The 25,299-nt window shown below is 49.1% G+C and overlaps 2 protein-coding genes across 5 annotated transcripts in view; both read right to left on the reverse strand.

Annotated features, from left to right (window-relative positions):
* Positions 1 to 377: 377 nt before the first annotated feature.
* Positions 378 to 3,587, reverse strand: PLA2G1B (phospholipase A2 group IB). The gene is made up of 4 exons (XM_074973069.1): positions 3,554 to 3,587; positions 2,997 to 3,156; positions 2,038 to 2,165; positions 378 to 496 (listed from the first exon to the last, which is right to left on the reverse strand). The coding sequence occupies exons 1-4, from the start codon at positions 3,585 to 3,587 to the stop codon at positions 378 to 380; spliced, it is 441 nt and encodes a 146-aa protein (XP_074829170.1).
* Positions 3,588 to 8,207: 4,620 nt separating this feature from the next.
* Positions 8,208 to 25,299, reverse strand: part of MSI1 (musashi RNA binding protein 1) — a 36,956-nt gene continuing 19,864 nt past the window's right edge. For 3 of the 4 annotated variants that reach the window (XM_074972361.1, XM_074972362.1, XM_074972359.1), the window contains exons 7-15: positions 22,603 to 22,651; positions 19,168 to 19,250; positions 18,439 to 18,556; positions 16,528 to 16,608; positions 15,160 to 15,216; positions 12,024 to 12,092; positions 11,747 to 11,901; positions 10,650 to 10,715; positions 8,208 to 9,365 (exon numbers count right to left, since the gene is read on the reverse strand). In XM_074972361.1, the coding sequence (XP_074828462.1) occupies positions 10,674 to 10,715; positions 11,747 to 11,901; positions 12,024 to 12,092; positions 15,160 to 15,216; positions 16,528 to 16,608; positions 18,439 to 18,556; positions 19,168 to 19,250; positions 22,603 to 22,651 (654 nt within the window). In that variant the 3' untranslated portion in view covers positions 8,208 to 9,365; positions 10,650 to 10,673. The remainder of the gene's footprint in view (positions 9,366 to 10,649; positions 10,716 to 11,746; positions 11,902 to 12,023; positions 12,093 to 15,159; positions 15,217 to 16,527; positions 16,609 to 18,438; positions 18,557 to 19,167; positions 19,251 to 22,602; positions 22,652 to 25,299) is intronic. The other variant, XM_074972360.1, reaches the window with a different exon arrangement.

Here is a 25,299-nt window from a genome sequence, read left to right on the forward strand (position 1 = left end):
ACGAACTCCCTGTCTCCTGTGTAGCGGCTGTTATTGCAGGGACGGCGGCTCCCGGAACACGTGTCCCTAGCGGCCCAATCGGGGAGGTGGGCGCGTGGGCCGCACACGTGACAAAGCGCTGGTGTGACAGTTGGGAGGGCGGGGTTACTACGTCACTCCGGGGAAGCCGGCGTGCGTCGCCTCGCCCTCTGCCGCGAACCGGCCGGTAGGTGGGGCCAGCGGGCGGGTCCAATGCCCCCGCCGACTCTGGCGCGCTGCCGTGAGCGGGCCCGCGGGGCGGTTGGTGGCGGTTGCCGGGCGCAGGAAGGAAGAGGCGGGAGGCGCGGCGCGGTGCCAGGCTTTATTGCGCGGGGTCGGGGTCGGGGTCGGGCGGGCGGTCAGCCGCACAGGGCGGAGTCCAGGTTCTTGTACTCCGGGTTGTAGGGCGCCTGCGAGAAGCAGATGGCCGCCTTGCGGTCGCACTCGCAGATGAACATCTCGCACTCGTCGTTCTTGGCTGCGGGGGGAAAGGAGGCGGCGTCAGCGAGGGCAAAGCGGCCAGCGAGCGTCCGGCCACGGGCCTGGCCCGCCTCAGGGGCCGCTCACTAGGCCGGCTCCTTCCCCGTGCGGCGAGCCCAGCGCGGGGCGGCCCGCGCGGGCCTTGGAGCCGGGGGGGGAAACGACACCAGGGCACGTCTGGCACCCCCGGGCTGTGGGGGCAGAGCCTCTGTGGGCCGCTCGGAGCGCTCCGGCCGGGCCCTAGACGTTGGGCACGTTACCTGTGAGGATGAGGACAGAGCGCCCCCGGAAGAAGAGCCTTGGACCGCCCCAAAACTTGGCTCTTACCCTAGCACAAGCTGGGCCAGTAAAAGCTGTGGCCTCACCCCCCCTGGGGTCTACAGGCCTGGCTGGGACCGGCCCTGCACAGGCCACCAGACCCCTCCCAGCCACCCACGCCAAGCCAACAGCCAGCATTAGGTCAACACCGTGCAGCCCTTGCAAGACTACATGGTGATGTGCCCCACGCAGAGAACAGGAGGGACCGGCTGCACCAAGGGCCTTGCAGTGGCAGGGAAAGGATTTAGTAAGATGGTCCTAACAAGTGCATGGCCCATGCTGTGGAGGAAGGTGAAAACTCAGAAGGCCTCTGGTAATGGGACAGCTTTTCTTATTCCAAGCAATGGCAGCACTTTGGGGAGGCCAAAACTTCTGCTGTTTTGAACCAGATATTTTATTCTTTTTACCCACTGCTCTAGTCCTGACCCTGTGAGGTGTCAATTGTGCCTATCCCCTTTTAGGTGTCACCAGCCTCAGAGGGTATCCCTATGGTTATCATGGAAATGTTACATATTTTCAGTTTTCAAATGTTTAAGCAATAGCTGTATTAAGAGAGGCAGTTTCAGACTACTTTAAATCTTCCTAGGTGGCAGGGAGGAGAGGCAGCCAAGGTGATTCTCTCTGCTGGCTAGTGAAACTGATAAACTTAAATAGTTATACTCCTTCCCTTCACTCTCATACCTACTCCTTTTAATTTGAAATGCTCTCAAGGTGCTTTCCAGAATACTTCAAACACACCACTATTGAAATGCAGCCACCCCAGGGATAAAGAGCTACAGTCAAATAGCCCTCAACAGTGGGGGAGAGGAAACTATGGGCAAGATTCTTGGGCAAACCCCCTCTCATAAGAGTTGACATGAAACTTAATAGCTAGCAAGAAGAGATGGGAGCTCTGTGCACCAGACACTGTGTGGAACTAAGTTTAGCAGGACAAAAGGCTTTGTCCTTTGATGTGTGTCCTGGATATGAACCTGTGATCCCAAGGAGTTAAGGCCTTTCAAACCAGAGCTATGGGCTATGCTGTGAAGAATGTGATTGCTACAGAGTCTCTACGGGGAGATATACCCACTCCTGGCAAACACCATCTCTGCTGAAGTGGGTAATGGTATGGACGGGAGCTTGCTTAGGAAGCACCTTCCTGCTGAAGGAGATGCAGCTTAGATCAAACCCCCATAAGAAAGAAACCAGTGGCTAAAGTGAAATAAGAGAAGGCAGACATACTACTACAGGTAATGGTGGTGCCTGAGCAGCTGTAGGTATATATCTCTGTGTAAGGGTTGTCCAGAAGTCCTTTACACGCTGAAAGCTTCTTGGCTATAGAATAGCAGTTATCATGCACCTGACAGCACCTGTGAAACAATGGGGAATACATTCAGAACCATGTACTCAGGCTTGAGCTCAGCTGGCTTGTTTTAAGTTATCTAACTAGGGTGGATTGTCTAGACCAGTGTTTCCCAAACTTGGGATGCCACTTGTTCAGGGAAAGCCCCTGGCGGGCCGGGCCGGTTTGTTTAGGCCGGTGCCGCTTCCCGCAGCCCCCATTGGCCTGCAGCAGTGAACCGCAGCCAGTGGGAGCCGCGATCGGCCGAACCTGCGGACGCGGCAGGTAAACCGGCCTGGCCCACCAGGGGCTTTCCGTGAACAAGCAGCGTCACAAGTTTGGGAAACACTGGTCTAGACAATACTCTGAACAAAAGGGCACAATGATCAGACAGCAAATGTAGGGCATCTCTGAAGGGAAAGTAATCTGCCAGATAAGGGGCCAAATTCTCAGTCTTATTGTTGCACATGCACTTACATCAGTAGCATTGCAGTGGCATCACTTGGGTACAAAGCCCTATGATGTATGCTTAAATCTGGTCACCCTGATTTGTTTCTCTCTTGGCTGCTACTTAGCACCACTACAAGAGTTGCTACTACACATTCACTTCAGCTCTTCAGTATAGCAACCACCAGCAGAAGAGTGAAACAAGGGGAGCTGCTTGGATGATGCGTAACCCCTGAGAATGGACACAGTGAAATACAATACAAACCCATTTCTTGGCACAGGATGTCATATTAGCCAGGAATGTTCTCCAAACACCTACAGGCAGGGGCACCTGGGAAAGGGCTGACAGCAAGAACTGCAGATACAGCTGCAAGGAGAGGGAAGGGTTTTGAGAAGGCAAAGTCTCACCAACCTGTCAAGGGTGTCCACTGGTGTTCCACTGCCTCCGAGGCCACAGTAGCAGCCATAGTTACTGTAATCGTGTAGTGGGTTGCTGTTCGGGATGGCGCATTTGATTAGTGCACGGAACTGCCACAGAGCCCGGGAGATGGTAGCGGCATTGGCCGCACCCACTGAGAAGAAACACAAACACTCAGGTGGGAGTTATACCTGACAATACATATTCATGTCTCAGACGTGCCCAATCTGGTTCCCTTGTAGCTACAACCAAACTGATGTTAATCAGATCTGAAAGACTGGGATATGGGGGAGGGTGGGAAAATAGCTTTCTTCTTTGGGTTTTTGAAGTTAAAGCGCTAATGCTCCTGCCTATCAAAAATGGGGTGTCACAGAGGCAGCTTCTGAAAGTGGATGAGCTCATTGTCAAACTGTCACTTTCCATAAATTACCTCTGTCTGCTGCCACATGTGTGGCAAGTTGAGTTCGTACCCACCAAGACCTCCAGTCCGTGACACATGTGCAAGATAGACGGACTTGGGGCGTGAGAGTGAGTAAATGATGTAGTCATACCTGAAAACATCAGAATGAGCAGGATGAATTTCATTCCTTCAGCAGGGTATGAAAAATATAGTCTTTGTGGTCTGCATCAGTCTCTTTATATTACAGCCTTACCTTGACACAAGTATGATAACAGGGCAGTGTTTACATTGTCAAATGCAGACTTCTGTCAGGGGATGTGGGATCACAGAGTATAGCAAAGTTGGCTGAAGGTCAGCAGTTACCTTTCCAGGAGCCAACAGGCCAGCTGCATACTTTAAAAAGCAGAAAGCAGCACGGGCCGAGGGACATGCTGGACACCCTTCCCTCAGTCCCCATTGGCCTGGAACAGCAAACCACAGCCAGTGGGAGCCGTGATCGGCTGAACCTGTGGACACGGCAGGTAAACAAACCGGCCTGGCTGCCAAGCGCTTTCCCTGAACAAGTGGCGGACCAGCTTTGAGAACCACTGGACTAGATAACCTCTCGAGGTCCCTTCCAGTTCTGTGATCACTAAATGTTTGGCAAGTGGTAGGAACCACGGGAGTTGGAATGTCTCTCAGCTTCTTAGGGTGCAGAAGCAGGGAACAGCCATAACATGGAAGATATTGGTGGTAGGATGTAAACAGAGGAGAAATGTAGAAAGGAATGGTCTGAAGAATTATCAGTTACTAAGCCTGCAGTTCCATATCAGAATTCAGAAAAGATCCAGCAGGACTTTCACTGAGATGCAAATTGGGAGGGGGCACCAACAGAAAATTGAGCTCATTCTTGTGCAGGGGTAGCCCTTGCCTTGACAGAATTGTGGCTACATTAGCATCTTGCCAAAAGAAATGCACTAGCCACAATTAGTTTGTATGAAATGGAGAAGATTTCAGCCAACCTAATTTTTAATGGCATGCTGTGCTTCCCAGGCTGCTGGGATCAAGATGGCACTTTGCATCTTGGGACCTGCCATCTCCACAGGCAGCATTAGAACTAAAAATGCACAGGGCAGTGTTGTAGATATACCTGGCCTGTATTTGGCCAATGGAACCGACTTTGCAAACCCCTTTCCAGAGGGCAGTGGAGAATTACCAGCACCTTAAAATTTCCCTTCTCCCATGCATCAAAACCATCCTGAAAACACAAATGTTTTGTTCTCTTGAATACACTGTGTATAATAGGAATGATGAATATAGTGCCCCACATTAAGAGCAATTCTAGCATGACAGACTTAACTAAGTGCACCTCTAATTAGCACTGCACCGCCAGATCTTTCTCTGGCTATGATCCTGCTGACCCATGACTGCTCTGGGAACACCTGCATCCACTTCTCTCCAGTCAGATGTCATCAGATTGATGACAGAGTTGCTAATGGAAAGAACTGTTGATGAATCGATTCCAGGAATAAGCAGGTGGCATGGTACTCACACTCCTGGAAAGACAACCCATCTAACTTAGAGAGAGAGCCAAATTTATCTCTAATGTAACGCCAACTTCAGCAAAATTATTCCAGGGGTGAATTGGGTCCACTATTTTTAACTCACCCACCTGGTTATCATTTATCTCAGAGATACTGATTTTCCAGTGCTGGCTTGTGATGGGAGCACCCAGTCACGTCTCTCATGGAGTTTTGACTACTTTCCAGATCATAAATGATATTAAATAAAAGTGGGTTTAAACACAAGCAGCTCCCCACTAGCCAGCTCCCTACAACCCACCCAATACTTTATCATCATTCCCCTTAATCTGTGGTCCATCTGACACTTTTCAATGTCTCAATTTTTATGGACAAGTTTCATTCACATGCTTTACTAATATCCAGATATTCCAGGTACTGTGTTTCCTGTGGCTCCTCATTTTGTGCTTTGTGTGATCAAGTGTCTCCAGAACTATTTTTATAAATAAAAACTTGCCATATTTATTACTTATGTTTCCATTATCCTCTAGGGATGCAACTACACTGAGACTTTTAGCCAGTTCTCCCACTATGTCTAGTACCTGTACCCCCACACCAAAACTAGCAAAAGTGGGAGACTGACCACTTCCATTCTTACCAACCTGTCTTCTAAGCCTGCTCAGAGTAGGTCTAGTTAACATGGTGTCAAAACCACTGGGTGACCAGTCTACACTAGTGCTCCTACTTTTTCAAACACTGGTGGAACTGCTCAAGGGCTAGAGAAAGGGTTGGAGAACTGTCTTAAATTCTAGGCCTCTGCTCAGATTCTCACTATAATTGTATTAAGGGACTGTAGCTAGTTTTACTGGTTGCAACTACCAGGATTACTTTTTTCCTCATTGTGTGTCCCCCCATGTGCTGTTTGTTGTTTTTTAAACTCTTGGTTTCCTCCCCAGTTCTCTAAGACTCCCACTCATTGATTCAGAAAGTTAATTAACTAATTCCCTTTACACCCTGAGATACAGATTATTCAGAGCATTTGCTTAAGTATGTGTTCATTTTCGAAGTACTCTTCCCTGCTTTTTATCAAGTCATAATTCAAGATTCTCATGACTAAATTGTCCAAACCTCTTCTTTATTAAAGCCAGATTTAAAACAATTCAGTATCTCAGTTGCTTTAGAATCACCATTAGTTTCACTTTTTCCCCATTGTCTTTCCTGCTACTATTTTCACTTTTCATATACTTGTAAGCCTTCTTGTTCTCCACTACTCTAGCTAGCTTATTGTATTCCTTTTATTGCCCTTTCCTTTTGCCTGTAAGCCTTAACGTTCTAGAGTTTCTTTCCTCTCCAGTTTTAGCGTGTGTGCTCCCAAAGAACAACTCGATGGTTGTGTATGTTGTATTTTTGTCTGTCCCATTTGCACAAGGCCCACATGTGGCAGGTACAATTCAAGTCTGAGCAATTGCGTCTGGTGATTTCCAGACAACCAATCCTAAAGTGTGGGAAAGCGAGTTAGTAGCACCACCCAGACACCAAACAAGGAGAAACAGGATACATTTCATTCTGTCACTGAAGGATACTAGATGAAAGCTCTGGTCTTCATGGATCAGTCTATCCCAAAGCCTCCCACCTTGATAGCTGTGACAACACAGTAGAATTTCCATTAAATGCAGACTCCATCAGGACTCTTGGGGTTACTTTCACCAGCAGATCTTTGAACAGTGTTTCATGAAACTATACTAGCTGCTGCTTGTTATTTGCATTCTTCTCTCAGCAGCATTGTTGTGTATTAGAGTGCTTTTTAGGATTCCCCAACTTTCTTGTACACTAGCAGATTTTAATATTTCCTCCCAGTGCTCTTTATTCACTAGATTTCTTTATTCTCCACAATTTGCTTTCTTGCAATCTAACTCCCGTGTTCTGCTGTGTTCAGCAAATCCAAAGAATACTTCCAGGCTTTCTGATTTCCTGGTGTGTTTCTCCCTTTCTGGAATCCACAGACATCCATGCATGACCCCTGTGAGGTGGAGAAAAATTATCCTCTCTGTCTTACAGATGGGAAACAGATGCTCAGAAGAGAGTTAAGGGATGTACCAGAGCTGGGAGTTGAATGCCAGGACTGTGGATCCCAGGCTTGTCTGCCAACCACAGGGCAAGATTCCCAGCATCCCCAAACCTGTGTGAAGCCTTCCCCAATTCAGAGCCACTCATACATATAACACAACTGTGAAGGACCATTTTCAAATAATTTATTAGGAATTTAAAACTGAAATCTGGAAAAAGGGTTACAGGTGTGGAGAGAACAAACATTGGAGTGTAATAACTTACTGGCTTCAAAACATAGCTTTATTTCGTTTTAAAAAATGCCCACCCTCAAACTGGAGCCCCAGCCTCTGGGCAGCAGCAGCACTGGCTGGAGAGCGAATCACAGCCCAGTGGCAATACAGTGGGGCTGGGAGGTACATGGAAGGGGGCACAGAAGCAGCTCAGCGCATGTACCAAGAGGGAAGAAAGCGCTGTCTGCAGACCCAAATTTGAAGTATACAGAATAAAAATAAAACCCATACAATGCAGCTCTTCTTTAATTAGGAAATATTAAAAAAACCCAGACATAGACTCTTGTCTCAGTAACAAAAATTATTGCTTTGTGTTTTCAGTACTAACCCATTAAGTACCTCTTACTAAACAGAACTCTCCAGATGTATTGCTTGGTCAGGCACGGCCCATGCTGCTGGGTCTCAAGACTCAGCAAGGGAAGCGGGAAGTGGAAGGGAAGAAGGGGTCCATTTGGGCCCTGTGGCCTCCCTCCAATCCTCTCACTTACTGGGGCTCATTTTGGGAGAAGAGCGGGAATGATTTTTAAAACTTAAGATGAAGCTGCATTATTTCCCTGGGGAAAGCATTGGGCTGCATCTTAATAAAAGGCTTAATCACTCCCCTCCCCCCCAACAAGGTCTTTGGTTCACTTAAATCCAGACCCAAACCTGCCCCTTAAATCCCTGCTTGAGGCAACCTCACAGCAGAGGCCACTTGTTAAGAAGGGCTTGGGCAGCCTCAGGAGAAGGGACCATATAATCAAATTACAGGACAGAGGATGAACTCCCACAGATTTCAGGACACAGAGGAAAGCAAATGGGAAGCTGTGATTCTAGAATTCATATGATCCCTGAGAAGCCCTTTACTAACCCTTCCCCCATACATTACCACCCCCCAGTTAATGACTTCCCCCACCCAATGCCCTGCCCTTCAGAGAATGACCACCCCCACATCCCACCCCTGACAATGAGCCCTTCCCAATACCCTGCCCCCTAAAGGATGATGCCCTTCCCCAGACCATCTTGACACAAGTGATACTATTTGGAGAGTCAATTCCTTTCAAAGTAACAAAGACAAGCAGAGACAGTAAAGCCCTTTGCCTAGCCAAACCAGATGCTGGCACTTAGGGAGCCCGTACATCAAGCGACAGGGAGCCGCTTTAACCCGCTCAGCAAAATAGCCGATAGCCGGTAAGTTTCATTCCCCTCTCTCCCCCTTCATCTCAGAGGTCTTAAAATCTTACAGTAACAGGTGTACAAAAAAGAAAGGAGTCCTGTCAGGATTCTGCTGGAGAATATTGCTCACACTGAGGTGCCAGGTTCAGGAACCTTGAATCAGGCTGCAGCCAGGTTCACCTCGCGATATTTACATATTATACACTAGGAAAAAGCAAACCCCACGTAAAACTAAATCTAGGAAAACAAAAATACTTTCAGCTGTAAGGGTAGTGTTTTTACTTAGCAAAATATACATTTTGTTTTGTTCCGTAGCGACGTCCCACCGTTTCAGATCCTTGGAGCTTCACACATTTCAAAACCTCACATTTACAAAACAGAAACAATTAAAAACAGTTTCTTTAAAAAAAAAGAAGAAGAAATGCATCAGTTCTGCTCAGCCTTCTCTCTCTCTGCATCTCTCTTCCCTTCAGAACTGTGTTCACATCACAGACTGTCCTTTAAAAATGTTGACAACAACAGAATTGAAAAAATTCAAAACAATTTCAAAGCCAAATAAAAATACTCCTCATTAAAAACTACCTAACACGATCACAAAGCCAATTCATAAAATATGTCTACTAGCTCAGGAAAGAGCAAACAATGAAAAAGAGGGTCACCCCCCAAAAAATAAAGATAAAAAAAATAAAATAAAAAATAAAACTACCAGCTAATAAAATAAATAAAGAAGAATCGGGGGGTTGGGGGAGGGAGAAGCGTAAACCATCGGTGGTTAGTAAGAAAGCGAGATGATCTCCTTGGGTTCAGTCCAGTGTGGTCTGTTCAATGGGAGAGATCAGGGCAGGTCAGCAGGAGCCTGGCAGCCAGCCGGCAGTGTGCAGTTTTATTCAATAAAAAGGAAACCTTGGCTCATCCCCCAAGGCTCACCAGATCCTCCAGCCCGCTGTCCTTGGTTAGGTCACTGGGGAATCTGCAGGAGACCAGCAGAGGTGGGGGGTACGGGGGGTAGAGGAGACAGAAACAAACAAAAGAAAAACTAACAACCTTTCAGTTTTTTGTCTTGTCTGACACAGGAACAGGGGGTGTCCAAATTACCCACAATGCAGGATTGTGCTGGCACCTTGGTAGTGGCATGAAGATTGCACCTGATTGGCAAAGAAGTGGGGCAGAATGCAACTGCCCCTATCTTTAACATGAAGGTGTGGGCCAAAGGGACAAGCCCCAGCATGCAGTGCAGCCTGACTTCTTGGATCAAGGAGTACTGCATGCTAAGATCTGCGGGCTCCCTGGGTCAAACTTCTTTAGTAAAGACGAGGCTAGTTATACGCTGCAAACTGCACTCAAGTTATCCCTGGTTGAAGAGAAGCAGCCCAGTCACACCCTTTCCCTGGAAATATCTGCCCTACTCATTTCAGTCACATTTCTCTGTTTAAACTACCAAACTTCTGCCACTTTTGAGGTGTGCACCAAGACCCTCCAACAGCTCCCCCTCACCCCGTTCTCAGGGACACAGCTGGAGCTGCGTGTAGGATTTTCCCCACTCCCATCTGGATGTGGAAGCCTCTTTTCTCCCACAGACCACCTCCATGGAGGGGAAACAGCACTCCAGAGATGCAGTGCTCTCAGCAGCAGTGACATTTGCTGAGTTAGCTGCACTCAGGGTACTGCAAAGTAAAGGGTGGGAGGGGCTTGTCTTTCCAGAGTGCTAGTGCGAGAGCTCACATTGCCTTAGGATTTTGGCCAACTGTGCCTGTCTATTTTCTGTCTCCAACTCCCCTATTTCTACCAGGTCTCCATACTATCCTCTCCATTTCCCTCATTCCACACCCTTCCAACTGTGGGCTTCCCCTTCTCCCTGCTACCACCGGGGCACAGGCACTTATTCTTCTGGCCTCAGAGACCTGGATGAGCTTCCCTTTAGAGCCCAACAGTGACACTCTAACTGGCCAAAGAGGTTACTCAAGCAAAACACCATTTCCTGTCCCTTCCTGCCCACACTCAATGGAATGCCTCTGCAGCACTTCAAGCTTGGGGAGCAGAAGTCTGGGACAAGGAATTAGAACCTGGGTCACTGGGTGAACAGGACAGAATGCAGCCCCTCGCCTGGCCTCCTTGCTCTCGTCTTCAGATGAAGCCCCTGAACGTTGGCCCAACCAATAGGAAACTCTTAGTATAACTTAATAATAAAATCCCCTCCTGAGCCTAGCTTCACTCCTCTCACACCTTTCCAACCTCTCCTGTTCAAACATCTTACCTCCTGCCTCCTTGGTCGCTAGCTTCAATGGTACCCATTGGTAAAAGCCGTTGCAATCAAGGGACCCTACAGAGGAAGAATTCAAATCCCCCGATTAGACAAACCAAAGGAAAGAGGTTGAGTCCATGAGTGTGATTTGTCCATCCGTCCCTTCCCTTGTAGGAATTTATTGGGATGTCAGTGACACAGCTCCCTAAAAGTACTATTCCTAAGGACAGCCCTACCCCCTTTAGAGATCTGACTGGAATCATTTAGCCCCCAATGCACTATGAGGAGGCCTCTCAGCATCCTGAGATTTACATGGAGTGATACAACCCTCATACTATCTCCCACTCAGGAAACATGCCATCACTAGTCCGTCTCTTCCGAGCCACCTAATATCCCCCAGCAGAGTCCTATGGAATCCCCAGTCCTTTCCCAGCTGTAGCCCCACATTCCATAGGGAAACATGCAGCTAGCAGATATTTGCTCTGCACTCTCCCCGTCCCTGTCCAGCCTTGTGTTATTCCTGGGGACCCATGTACGTTCCACCTTTGGAAGGGAGTTCTGTGTTTCATTCTGACAGCGAGAATAGTTGTGGTCTTTCTGAACACTTACAGTGGTGAGCTCAGTCATGGCCCAGCTGCTGGGAAAGCTGTTTCCACTGCTCACGAGTCTCACCGTTGAGGTGCTAGTTCCATCAGCCCAGAGGAAGGTACCTGTCATGGCAGGCTATGTGGCAGAGTGAGGTAATAGGCCCTTGGGTAGCTTGGGCCAGTTCTGCGGAGGGCTTTGAAGAATGGGACCAAGCCCTAGCACTTAACTTGGTATTCAACGGGGACCAGTGTAGAGAGCAGAGTTCTGAGATGACATGCACTCAGCAGCCTGTTCTGTAAGCTAAGTAGGCTGCTGCATTAGGAACCAATTGGGGCCTTAAGCTCAGTGTTTTTATGCCTAGGAACTGTATATTGCAGTAACCAAGCCTCGAGGTTGCCTGCAGCGGTTGTCATTTGGGTATTCATAGTTGTAGAAATCACCATCCCAAAAGGTTTAATGATTTATACACACCCCACCTCCTTCTACCCCCCAACCTCAACAGCTGGGTGTGAAACACTCACCCCTAGGCTGTGACCAAAGCCAGTACTTGGAGCTGGACTCGCAGCACTGATGTAACTGCTGACCCCTGAATCCTGATTGGCTGCTCCGTAAAGCTCTGCCATTGGCCCAGGACTGGTAGTGCCCAGAAACCCACCAGTGCGGCTCGGAGTAGAACCTAAGGGAGGAAGCAAAACTACATGGTGAAGATCCCAAAATGCAACCCCGTCCCACCCCCCTCTCATGGCCCAATGCAAACCTCAGCCAGGTTGCTTCCCCGGGTAGGAAAGTGGCAGTTACCTGTCCCTCTCACTACAGCTGCTGCTGCTGCCGCCGCCGCCATTGGCCCGTATGCAGTAAGGGGAATTGCTGGAAGAGAAGGAACAGGCCTTTCATAGCGGCACCAAGGGACGCTCCTGAGCAGGCACCTTCCCTTCCCTCCAGGGAACAGCTGCCAAAAAGGTGCATGAGCTTGGCACGTTACCTGCTACACTCAGGATGGATACGCAGGAGGAACACACAGCCCTGCATTTACAGGACAGCTTTCATTTAGAAAAGCCCTCAAGCAACTGAGCTGACCAATTCCGGCATAGGAAACTTTTCATTCAGGACTGAAACACAGCGACATCTGGGGTGACACTGCCAAACCGCAATGCCACATGCCAACTCAGGACAGGAAGTGACTGAGAATCCCATAGCGAGGTGAACCGGCATGGGGAATTTAGGATGGCTATTGGCATTTGGCTCCAACCCTAAAGGCTAACACCCCAACTCTGGGGATTTTTGGTGGGCACAGAGGGTCAGTAGCTTGGTTTGACATCTCATCCAGAAGACAACTCCAATGCTCAGCATCCTCCAGCCATGCTGGGGCACAGCACCCTTCTCTAGCACCTTCCAACAGCAATGGTTCAATACTCACGCAACGTCCTCCACCCCAGATCTCACACAGCTGCAGACATGCAATCCTCCCTACTTTTCCAGCTCTCCTGCCAACTGCAACCCCCTGGCTGTCCACTCTAGAAGAGTGTGGAGCATGCGCCTGGCAGTGCAGAAGCCGGAAAAGGCACAATTAACACTGGAAGCCTTAACTTATATGTAGCAAATGTCGTCCATATTTCTACTGCCATGGGTGCCCAGCCCTGAGGCCACAAGGCACCTATGCAGTACTGTTCTCATTTCCCCTAACATGACTGGGTCAGCATTTCATGCTCTACTGCAAAATCCACTGTGATTCTGTTTAGAGCAATGTAAAGAGGTCAGAACAAATCGATTGAGTTAAAGGGCTGAAATCCAGACTAGCTCGGGAGAGAATGTTTAGTTGTAGGCTTTGTCTGGTTTCAGGCGTACATCACACTGGGGGCTTAGATTTGGGTTAGTGGCTTATCATAGGTCTTCAGCAAACATAAGCACAGAGCGGACAGTATTTTTCTCCCAAAGATGCTGTTGTGGTGAGTAAAGGGCCGGTTTTGCTGAGAAAGAATCCAATTTCCTCTGTAGGAAAAATATTTTTGCCTTGTAGTTTATCTAGTTAGAAACCAGACTTCTGCCTTGCCCAGGAAGCTCACCTCTCATTAGCTCTTTCACACAGGAGCAGCACCCGAGACTTTCAGAGAACCACCCTTCTTGTTTCAATTGTACTCAATACAGCCCCGGCTGATGGTTTACATTTATAGAGCCACGTTCAGCCAGAAGGTTCCTGAAGCACTTCACAACCTACTGGCCTGGTCCTGCAAGATGCTGAATGTCCTCCGTTCCCCCGGATGTCTCAGCAGGAGCTGCGGGAGCACGTACCTCATGGGAGCAAGCCCAAGGCGTGCACATGACTCAGAGCACCCACCACAACAAGCTGCCTGGTGACTGTTTAACAGCCCACAGCAGCGAAATGAGGAATACCCCCGTCTCCAGCTGAAATTCTGGAGGGAATCTAGGGACAGAGGTTGTAATTACCTAACATGGCAGCTAACCAGGACACCAGCATTAATAGTTCACTGCTGGCAAAAGTACCAGTCTCTCTCTAATGAGCTTCAGTGAGCAGGACTTCTGTTTTACGCTCCTCCAGCAGCAAGGTGCCTCTTCACACCCTGCAGGGGCACTAGTCCCACGTGGACTTAGAGGGAAGAGCACCTTTTACTGAGTTATCAACACTACTCTTGCAACACCCATTTTTTTCTGGGAAGCCCCCTATTCAAATACAGATGCAGTCCAACCCTACTCTGGTTGGGAACTGTCAGAATCACAGCCACAGGTGGAATTTCAGAGGCTTATTCAACTATATATGTGGCTCCAGGGGATGGCTTTATTAACTTAATACACCCCACTTCCCTCTGAGTAATTTGTTTTACCAACCTCAGCGTTCTTTGAGGTGCACACTCTAGGAGGATCAGCACTATTCTGAGCCATTGGAAAACTCCCCTTCCAATCCTCCCCAAACCCACTGCAGCTAGCAAAGCTTCCAAAGAATAAGCTCCCTGCAGAAGTCTGTATCCTCACTGCAGGAAAATCCAGTCCTTGAAAAAACAGATGGCGTCAAGGAAGTGTCAGAGTGAAAGGATGTTATGGAAGATGGGATGGTGTATAGGGAGGAGGAGGCCAGCCCACTGCTAGACATAGCTGCTTTTCTAAGACAAATACCATGCATGCTGCAGAGCTTGGGAAAATGTGGCCATGGAACAAAGATCCTATGGAAAGAGCAGCACCAAGAATACATGCTACACAAACTCAGAGGTCTGAGGAGCTGGGGGAAGAAGCAGGTGTTTATACTTTGCGGAAATACTCAAAACTCCTGACTAGTCTTTGCAAAACTTCATCATCCCCCCTTCTATTACACCATGCTCAACCACCACTACTGATGAGTACAGCTGGGAGCTCCACCACACTCAATGTTCCTCTACCATTCTCTGCCTAGCGAGCCTGGGGCTTAGGTAGCGGTGAGCTTCACCATACCCAGTGCTGAAATATCATTCCCTACACTAACTCCCAGGCGGGATCAAAGTAGCTGCAAGCTCCCCCAGGTCCGGTGCCCTGCATTACAGCAGCTCAGGCTGGGACTGGAGTAGTGGATTTCTTAGAATTCACATTACTAGCAACAAGGTTTTCATAAATGATTCAGAGGCTAACCGCTGGGTAAGGAGCGAAAACAGGGCAGGGAACAGCAGCAGTTCAGAAGCTAGAGAATCTGGGGATTCAAGCCTACTTGCCCTCATCATGTAAGACCTGCATCTCTCATCTCCCCCAATGTGATATGCATGGTTCAGTTCCCCTCTCCACCCCTCGCCCCCAGCCCCTGTTCTTGATGTAGCTAGTGCAGATGGAAGAGGAAATGAGGAACGTTTCCAGTCTTACTGCGCCAAGCTATGGGGCAGCGACATCACTGGAATGACCCAAAGCCCCTTCTCCCCTTCCAGCTTGTGAGTTTTAGGAAATCAGCGGGACTGACCTGTGAGCTCAGGGAGGACGGGGGCACTCGGGAGAGGGGTCCGCTCTACACGGAATTCTAAAAACGAAATGTAAGACAACTTAGGAACTTGTAAAATGCCCCCGAGGGGGATCTGGCAGAGAGACAGCAGCATTGGGCCTTTCTGGATAGAACACAAGGCCAGACAGAGAGGGATGAAGTCACTGCAGCACCCAGCCTTTGGCTCTTTATTTTAAATGAATTTTGAGCTGGACTGACAGCATGCGAGACTGAAAGCCTCTGCTTACCCCCAGAACAGGTACAGTCCAGGCAAGGGCAGTGGAAGCCGCCCAGACTGTGCGCCTCAGGGTTGAAAGGGGAGTTCAGTCTCTTTGGCCCAGCCAATCCTTGGCCTCGCAGCTAGGGCTGCCAACAAGTGCCAGTTGAGCTGGAGGTGGCTTTGTGATATGAACACCTGGTTCGCTAGGACTGAGACCCAGCAACTGGATTCGCACAGACTACCAGACAGCAACTTTCAGTCGCCGCCAACACAGGCGGGGTTCCGACTAGCAGCTTAGAGGTGAAAGCTGCCAGAGCCCGTTGCCAATCGCCTAATGTCAGGCCTTCTACACAGTCCATTGGGGATGGGGGGCAGAGGAGGGCAGGGGACACTCAGAGTTGCCACTTGTCCCGAGAACAGCAGGGCAGTCTTTTATAGGGTGGCCCTGCATCCCACTCTTTGCTTGTGCAGGCAGGGGAGGGAGAGGAGGCCAGCAGAAAGCTCAGAGCAGCTACAGTGCATTCATCAGGGATCAGGCAGTGATGGTCACATCTGGGCTTCAAGACAAGGAATGGGACAGCTTGGGGAATTTACAAATATGCAGTGTTGTGAAGAGGGGTTTGCTAGGCCTCTAAGAGATCCAGGATACAGCTCACTGCAACTTAGACTCTCACATTTAGGAGGCCTAGGGAACTTCAGGCCCATTTAAAGCTAGCAGGGGTCAAGTCCTGCACTCTGTTTTCAGAAAGGTGGCGACTCTGGCGGAGAGACAGACACACACACACACACACACAGAGGCAGCAAGACCAGCAGAGCTGCAAGGGCCCTTCTGTGTAATAGCAGCCCCCACAGAGGAACCTAGCCGAGAGGGGGGCGCATGAACCTAGGACTTTTCCTGTCACTGGAGCGAGAGGATAACAACAGCAGACGCTCACATGGCTACAGCCTCCTTCCTAACTAGCCAGTAGGCGGTTCCCACCTATTCCAGGCCTCCGTCCCCTCCCACCTTCACAGTTTTAAAGAAAGCCCAAACTAGGGCAAGGGTAAAACAGGCAGAGATTCAGTCACATGCCACGGGCTTCCCTTAGTGTGAGGACAAACTGGATGACTGGGCAGGAAGAGGCACTTACCAGGAAACTGATAAGTGTAGCCAGGTGCAAGGCCCGTGTAACTCCGACTGGCATAAGTGGCAGCTTGGAAACCTGGATAACCTGCCAGCAGAGAAGAGGGGATTGTTACACGAACGCACACAATGCCACTTTCCAGTCCCAGCTCTGCCTGCCTCCCCATATCCTGAACAATGAACACACACTATGAAAGGACCAAGTAACATAGCAGTTGAACAACACACGCGTGCGCACACAGTGCATACCGTGCAGGAATTTGGGGAAGAATTTTAATGGAATTTTAATACATTGCCCCTTCGTGGTTCCAGACATTGTTACCCTGCAAAGACGTGTAGATTTCCCAGTCAGAAAGCTCAAGGTCCCACAAACTAAAGCACTAGCTGGTTTAGAGAAAAGGGGATCTAAGAGACAGTGGGAGCATATGGATGACTGACTGGTACTAAATCACCCATCATCTACTTTCGTAATAGAGCTGCTGGCTAACATTCTGAAGTAGATACAAAAAGAACAGGTGGCTGAAAACATGCAGGCAGATAGCCTGTTCCTGGCACAGATCACTATTACAAGTCTTCCCATTTCCTGAGAAGCTGTCATAGCTAATCACCTACTTTAAACAGTCCCATGAGAAAACCAGCAGCTGACTAAGAACTGAATGTTTGATTTGAGTTCTCCCATGACAAGTGTACATGGATTTCCCACTGACTCATTTGAGTCTGCTGGTTTAAAATTACAGTTCTACTCAAAAAACAGAAAAACTAAAATCTGAAGTGGCTTTGTGGGGTTCCAGATCTATTTTATCTCAGCAACTCCAGTGAGAATGTGATGAGTGCAAATGCAAAAAAGAGGTGTTTTTCCTCTGCCTGCCAGCCCAGCCAACCCAAGCTGGGATCCAAGTGCCAGGTTGAATGTTCCTCCTCCAGCCCTACCCCCAGGGGCCCTGACCCAAAGGACACATGTGTTTGTTCACCTTAACCACACCTACAGGTTGGATGGGCTCGGGTTGCTGGTGATGATCAAGCAAGAAAGAACCAAGTTTGACTCTCAGACCCTAAAAGGAGCTAATTGGGCTGGAAGTCGGAGGGGACAACTCACACCTTTTCCTTTGTAACCTGAACACATTTGCTCTGAAGTCACAGAGAAAAGGTCCCCACAATGCCACACACAGACAGTCCTTTGTCAGAATGGCCCGTTTGATTTCCCTAAAGGAGGGAAGTCAGTGGTATACAGGCTCCACTGGATTCTCAAGGACATTTTTATCCCCCTTAAAAACAAGGAGACTGTTTATTAGGATGCCACACAGAGAACATGCTCTGCCTGTGTATCTGAAGTGATACTCTCTCCTTCGCCCAACAGAAGAAGCGTGACTACTACTATTGGGAGCTCCTGAAGCAAACATTCATTGTAAAGTCTGGCCTAGCATGGCAGGAATATACCTGGACATGGAAAACTCTGCTTTTGGCCCAATTGTGTTGCCAGGGCATATACAGCCCTTTATTTGTGCCGAAGCATAGTGTATATCCTGTTCTATAGGTATTATATTGGACAGGAATTCCAATTACGCCTTAAAATTCCTCCCAACACAACTGCATTCCTGTTTTTTGTGTGACCCCACCTCTAGAACTGTGCATACGAGATACATCTACAGTTCTTCCATGCTGCCACCAGAGGGCGATTTGTGATCATACATTGATCCCAGCCCTCCTCCTCCTAGCTTCAGTGTTGCTTTTCAAAATGGGGTCTGATGTCATAGATCCAATTTCTTCTTGAACAGCCTGAGCCACCTCCCCCATTGTCTTATACCTAGAAACGCAGTCCCAGAATAAAGCCTTCTGCCCCGAGCAGAGCCCCCTGCTGCTGCTGCTGCCAATTATGATGTGGGGGCTAGAGAGAAGGGTTCTCCTTTGCAGCGCTTACCCAGCATGCCAATCCCAAGCATGAAGGCATCCATCCCATAAGGCATCACTCGGGACCGCCCTCTCGCAGAGCCAGTGGGGGACATCACTTCCTTTGGCTGAGCTTTTTTACATTCCACCTGCCACAAGAGAAAAAAAAAAAGTGTCAGACCTCGGCCTTGACTTGCACTGCACATTTGCTCGGAGCACATACTGTACTGCGGGCCACGGGCCAGAAGGGCTGCCTTATTGCATTGGAACCACTGTGCCTGCTCTGTCCCACGCACCACTCCCCAACCCTGCCTCCCATCCTGCAGCCACTAACACTGCCTGCAGCCTCCCCCGCCCTGTCACTCTGCTAGAGAAGCAGCATTATTGAGTAGTTAAAACAGGTGACTAAAATTCTACCCATGGTTCTGTCCTTGACTTTCTCTGTGACTTTCGGCAAGACAACCTTGGAGCCTCAGTATCCTCATTTGTTAAAGGAAGATACCTGCCTCGCAGGGCTGGGGAGAAGTTTAGCTAACGCTTGTACAGCACTCGGGGTCACAAAGTTACAATTCCAAGTTATGGTTAGACTGCATTGCCTTTTGGGCTCCAAATACCAGCAGTGGTTCCCCTCCTTGTTGAGTATCTCCTCCCTAGATCTGGGGCAGTGATTTCAGGGGTCCCATCTGCTTCCTACCTGCAGTCCCAGAGCCCTAGTGCTTTGCCCCATCCTTCCACTGCCGGCTTTGCAGTTCACACTCACCATTTTGTTATTGATCTCATGGAAGTGGATCTCACACACCTTCTCCACAATATCTTCACTCTCAAATGTGACGAATCCAAACCCTGAAGAAAGGGCAACACTTCCTGGTCAGGGTAGAACGCTGTGTGATCAGTACCTGCCAGTCCCACATGCCCAGGAGAGAAGGCAACCCAGAGGTTCCTGGGGTGGACCAGTTGAGTCATGGCAATACTTCCACTCCCCTCTGGTCTCAGTAAGTCCTGCATGCATGCAGCACTCATATGACGAGCAGGGAAATCACTGTCCTCTCCCAGATTTCCCTCTCTCCTCTCAGCTCCGTTTCTGCACCTCCCCGCTTCATTAAAGCCCATGGCACTTAGATGGCTTAATGACAGATACCACAATAGAGGGTTCCAATCCAGCAGAGGTCCATATGAACAAAACTGTTTCCTGCCAATACCGTTCAGAATGTGAAATGAGTTTGGTGGGTCCCAGTCCAGTCCCCAACAGACAGGCGCCCACATCACAAATATCACCATCCCAAATAGTGATACTCAGCACATTTCATCTTCAAAGCCCTACCTGTACATAAATTAGTCCTTACAGCCCTGTGTGTGACAGGAGAGTATCAGCATCACTATTTCTGGAGCAAAACCAAGGCATGGAAAGGTTAAGTGATTTGCTCAAGTTCACACCATCTATCAGTATCTGAGGCGGGAACAGAACTTGGCAGTTCTTGCCTCCCAGCCCTATGCTCAGAGCACATCTCTAACGGACCCCTTTGCTGCCAGTCTTGGCAAAGGACTGACTGGGCTTTGGAGTCCAAACTTCCTTTTCACAGCTAGGGGTGGCCCTTTTGGGGAAGAGCTGAGGCATGGCAGTGAGGGACTTTGAGTGAGCTTGCATTGCAGCTGCGGCTAAGTGGAGCTTTCAGCCTCCAGGGCTGCTGAGTCAACTTCACCAGTGCTAAAAATCACTTAAACACACACACATACACACACACAAACTTTTCCATTTTTCAGTATTTTCCAAGCTGGACTGGACTCTTTCTATGAGCTTCTCCTTTCTCTCCAGGTAGGCATTTATTTTGCCCCTATCATGATCTGATATCTGGGTGCCTTGGGAACTCAAGATAAGTACCCTACACTGAAGCCAAGAAGTTCCCAATACCAGACCAGATGACTGGTCCATCTGATCTAGTATCCTGCCTCAGGCAGAGGCCAATACCTGATGGCTCAGAGGAAGGCAGTCCTCCCTACCCCTTCTGTAATGCTCTGCATAAGAATGGCCACACTAGGTCAGACCAGTGGCAGATGCTTCATAGGGAATGAACAGCACAGGGCAATTGCTGAGTGATCTGTCCCCAGTCATTAAATCTCAGCTTCTGGCAGTTGGAGATTTAGGGACATGTGGAACATGGGGTTGCATCCCTAACCATCTTGGCTAATAGCCATTGATGGACCTATTATTTATGAACATACCTAATTCTTTTTTGAACCCCATTATGTTTTTGGCTTTCACAACTTCCCCTGGCAATGAGTTCCACAGGTTGACTGTGCATTGTGTGAATTATTTCCTTATGTTTATTTTAAACCTCCTGCCTATTAACTTCAGTGGGTGACCCCTGCTTCTTGCATTATGTGAAGGGGTAAATAACACTTCCTTATTCACTTTCTCCACGCCAGTCATGATTGTATAGACCTCGATCATGTCCCCCATTAGTCGTCTCTTCTCTAGTCTGAACAGACCCTGTCTTTTTAATCTCTCCTAGTCTGTTTTTGTTGCCCTTCACTGTATCTTTTCCAATTCTAACACATCTTTTTAAGATGGGGCATGCAGTACTCCAGGTGTGAGCATACCATGGATTTATATAGTGGCATGACTATATTTTTTGTCTTATTATTTATCCCTTTCCTAATCGTTCCTAACATTTGGTTAGCTTTTTTGACTGCCACTGCACACTGAGATGTTTTAACTAACCACAATGACTCCAATATCTCTTTCTTGTGGGGTAATAACTAATATAGAGCCCATCATTTTGTATATATAGTTGGGATTATGCTTCCCAGTGTGCATTACTTTGCATTTGTCGACACTGAATTTCATCGGCCATTTTGTTACCTAATCACCCAGTTTTGTGAGAACCCTTTGTAACTCTTTGCATCCAGTTTGGGAGGTCACTATTAGTCAGTCTCTAAGGTGCCACAAGTACTCCTTTTCTTTTTGCGAATACAGACTAACACGGCTGCTACTCTGAAAACTATAGGGAGTAATTCTGTATCATCTGCAAATGTTGGCACTTCACTGTTTACCTCTTTTCTAGATCATTTGTGAATATGCTGAACAGCATTGGGCTCAGCACAGAGCCTTGGGAGACCCTGCTGTTTACCTCTCTCCATTGTGAAAACTGACCATCTATTACCACCCTTTGTTTCCTATCTTTTAACCAGTTACTGGTCCATGTGAGGACCCTCCCTCTTTTCTCATGACTGCTTACTTTGCTCTAGCCAATTCCTGTAGAGGGCAGAGGTGCCGGATCTGATGATTTATTATGGGCTAGCCATTTCCCCCCCGCATCAGGCTAGCTGGAATGGTACGTGTATAAAATCAGGCAACCAGAATCACATAAACAATAACAAAATGGGATGCACTGAAGGGCACCCTGGGCAGCAAGAGTGAATACGCAAGGATAGCTGGGAGAGAGAGCCACAAGCAGAAAGTGCTGCCTGTGAGTCTGAAGCAGACAGACACACCATGTAAGCGCTTAGTGCTGCATGTGAACATGGCCGTGGCCCAGGAAAGGGCTGCCACCATCACAGCGTAGCTGTGTCCTCAGTATGGTGCACACCATTGTGGTGTCCTCCTAAGAGTCGTAGCCAGTTAGAGGGCACATGTACAAGAGAATCAGGCACCTCCAAAACTAAGGCTCAAACTCAATGCTCTCCTGCCTGATCCGAAGAGCCTGAATACCAAAGCCAGGCTCCCACTCTGTAACCAGATTCCACAAATGGGATTTGATGAAAAGGTGACTTGGGAGCCCTGGGCTGAGGAAGGGGTCAGAGGCAGGCACTCTTCTGGGTCTTGCGTCAGCTTCCCCAGGGTTCGGATTGCTCAGGACAAGGTAAGACACACACAGACAACTGGAGCCACGTAGATAGCTGGGGAGGGGAGGAGGCTGCCTCCTCTCACATATCAGCCACTCGGCAAGTTTACAGCACAGGAAACGGTCTGGACAAAAGCTCTCTGTGCTGCGAGGGACTCTGTTAAAGGATGTGGATGCGAAGGGATGGGGTGATGGAAGGTGAGATAAAGAGCAGCTGTGACCTGCATGCCCTGCTGCTGGCCACGGGATACTATCTCCGCCCCATCACCACAAACATACATGCTGCTCCTGTCATTACGCAATCCCCTGCCAACTCCACACACACACACACAGCGCCAGGGTGCTGCCCTCACCTCGGTGTCGATTGGTTGTCTTGTCAAACATCAGCATAGCATCATCCACCTGCAAGGAGCACAAAGGAGGAAAGGGCTCAGATCAGGTTATTACTGAGAAAGAGCTCTGCCAGCCCCATGCCAGAGAGAAACGAGACACCCACCTGCCCCCAAAGCAGAACATGACACAAAAAATCAACCATTCACTTACCCTTGGGAGGCCCCCAAGTCCCAGGGCCCTGACCCAACAAGGGAACAGGATTTTCCCCCACAATAAAGCTTCCCCACTATACTGCGGGCAGGGGCTCCCAGTATGAACCAAACGGGTCCATCTTCATCCAAAACTTAGGGTGCTGGAACAGATTCCCACCTAGCCATGCTCCTGGGGAAGGCAGGCGCTTTCCTTCCCAATGAGCCAGGAAGCAGCCCTGGACAATTTGCCTACAGCTCCACAGACCGGGGGTGGGGAGAGAGAGAAAGAGAGAGACTGTCTGTCTCGGTGTCCGTGTGCACACACCAAAGCCTGAGGAGGGGAGAAGGAATAAGGGGCCTCACAGAGATGGAAAATGGAGGCCTCAGACAACAGAGACTCTGCTTGGGGACTCTGGGAAGCCACCCCCACCCCAGAGGAGCTTTCATTTAAGAGAGGTTTCCTACTGCTGGAGGGTGTAATTAGAGCAAATTTACTACAAGGACTGAACTAGTGCTGCCTACTGAATGGGGGGAGTGGAGGCAGACACCAACCATCCCCCTCCCCCAACCCTGGGGCCACTCTCCCCCTTCACCCCCCTGCCCCCACTAGTGCCTGGTGCAACTTTCCTTCCCCTGCCTGTGCTCTGCTGGGTAGTTCCTTGTAGAGAAGCAAATCCGTGCAGCTCCAAGTCAGGCCAAGCAGAGTTAAAAATGCACTCCAATCCCCTCTGCGTAAACCACCACGTAAACCTGTCCCACTGACCCATGCTCCTCGCTAATACCACTGCCTTAATCTGATTATGAAACTGGATGTGCAAGTGCTCAAGGGAGGGGCAACAGTATCTATCCAGCAGCTAGCCAGGGCCTTCCTCCGCCTCAGTCAACGACAGCCGGGAGGGACCAACGCAGCCTACGTTGCTTGGGATAAGCTATTTCTCCCTCCCCCACTTACAATTCCCTGTTTTCCTCCTTCCCAGCCTTGCTCAGTGAAGGAGTCTGAGATGCTGCCTTCCGAGAAAGGACTCGGGGCGGAGCCCATCTCTACCAACCAGCACTGTCAGATGGCCAAGCCCCAGGCTTCCTTCAAAAGAGAGCTTGCAGCTGGAATGAGATGGGAGAGGGGGTTTACCAACATCCCCCTGACAAGGGGGCTCCATCCACCTCAGGTGCCCGTTTATCTCACTGGCAGCTTTCTCCCACAGGTGAGATCGGAGGATGGAAGGAGGCCATTACTAAATACCCTCCACAATGTCACATGGAAAAAGGGTCGTGTGGTCACTTGGGTCCCCCGAAGAACAGGGATCACCACCCACATCTGCCAGCTCCAAAGAGCAGAATGACATACAGAGGACTCAGCTACCATCCCACGCCACACTACAGCCAGGGAACTGGGACTTGAACTTTCCCATCTAGGCCCAAGATCCATCAGGTTAGTGAGGCCAAGACCCGAGAAACTCACTAGTGATCCAAGCTGAGCGGAAGGAGTCCTAACAGTTTAGATGGAAGATAGGACAACCAGCGCTTTGTCTGACACTCCGTGCTACCTGCTTCTCTCCGCTGAGGCAGGTGGGAGGGGGAGTTGCCCAATGGGTGGAAATATGCTCCAGCTGCTCACTTACACTATCTTGTCAGCCATACCCACTTTTTACAATGGTCTTTATTACTTCAGAGCTTGGAAAGGGAGGGAGCTTTCACGACTGGTGGATCCCATGGGTTAATTAAGGTTATGTGGGCCTGAGTGGGATGGAGCAGAATACCATGCCCCTCTCAGCAATACCCTAAAGTCAGCAGCTGCCCCTTTGCAGTGCTTGAACCCCAATCACAGCAGTTACCATCCCAAACTAAGCCTCATGTCCTGATGGAGCTAGCAGTAGTCCCCTAAAAATCAGCCAATCCCCTCCTTTGAAATCTAGTCCTCCAAAGTCAGATTGCCCACTCTGTACTCTAAAATAAGCCCCACCGGACTAGTAAATGTAAAGACATTTACAGTCTCAAAACAACTGTCCCCTACATGAACGCTATAGCAGTGCCCCAAAACTCAGCCAACTCCTGCACCCTCTCAATATCTTGAGCCTCCCATCCAGGAACTCTAGGATCAAACAAAATCCTGTTAGGGCCTGGACCATTTTATATACCAGCACAAATGCACTTTTAGAGTATCAATAGAAGTGTACACAGATAAATAACGGTTCAAAACACAGCAAAATGGATTCCTCAGACTTTCACCTCTCGAGACCCTGAGTCACATCTTTCCAACATAATAGGCTAAATAAGTTTGGTGAGCTCAGACTAGTTTGGAAATTGACTCACAGTTCAGCACAGCTGGTGAATTTCTTTTAGGAGAGGCCCAAACTAGAACACGAGTGGGTTAGAATTAAGGTGCATCAGCAGCCTGAGAGGCTCAGGTCTGGCTCAGCCAGGGTTAAAAATCGTCAGGATTGAGGTGCATTGTCAGAGCAGCGTGAGTGGTCCAGGACTGTCCCAGCATGGGGTGGCCACTTGCAATTCCCCATCCCACTGGTCAAA

This window comes from Natator depressus, chromosome 15, assembly GCF_965152275.1.
Source record: "Natator depressus isolate rNatDep1 chromosome 15, rNatDep2.hap1, whole genome shotgun sequence".
In the NCBI taxonomy this organism is placed as follows: domain Eukaryota; kingdom Metazoa; phylum Chordata; order Testudines; family Cheloniidae; genus Natator; species Natator depressus.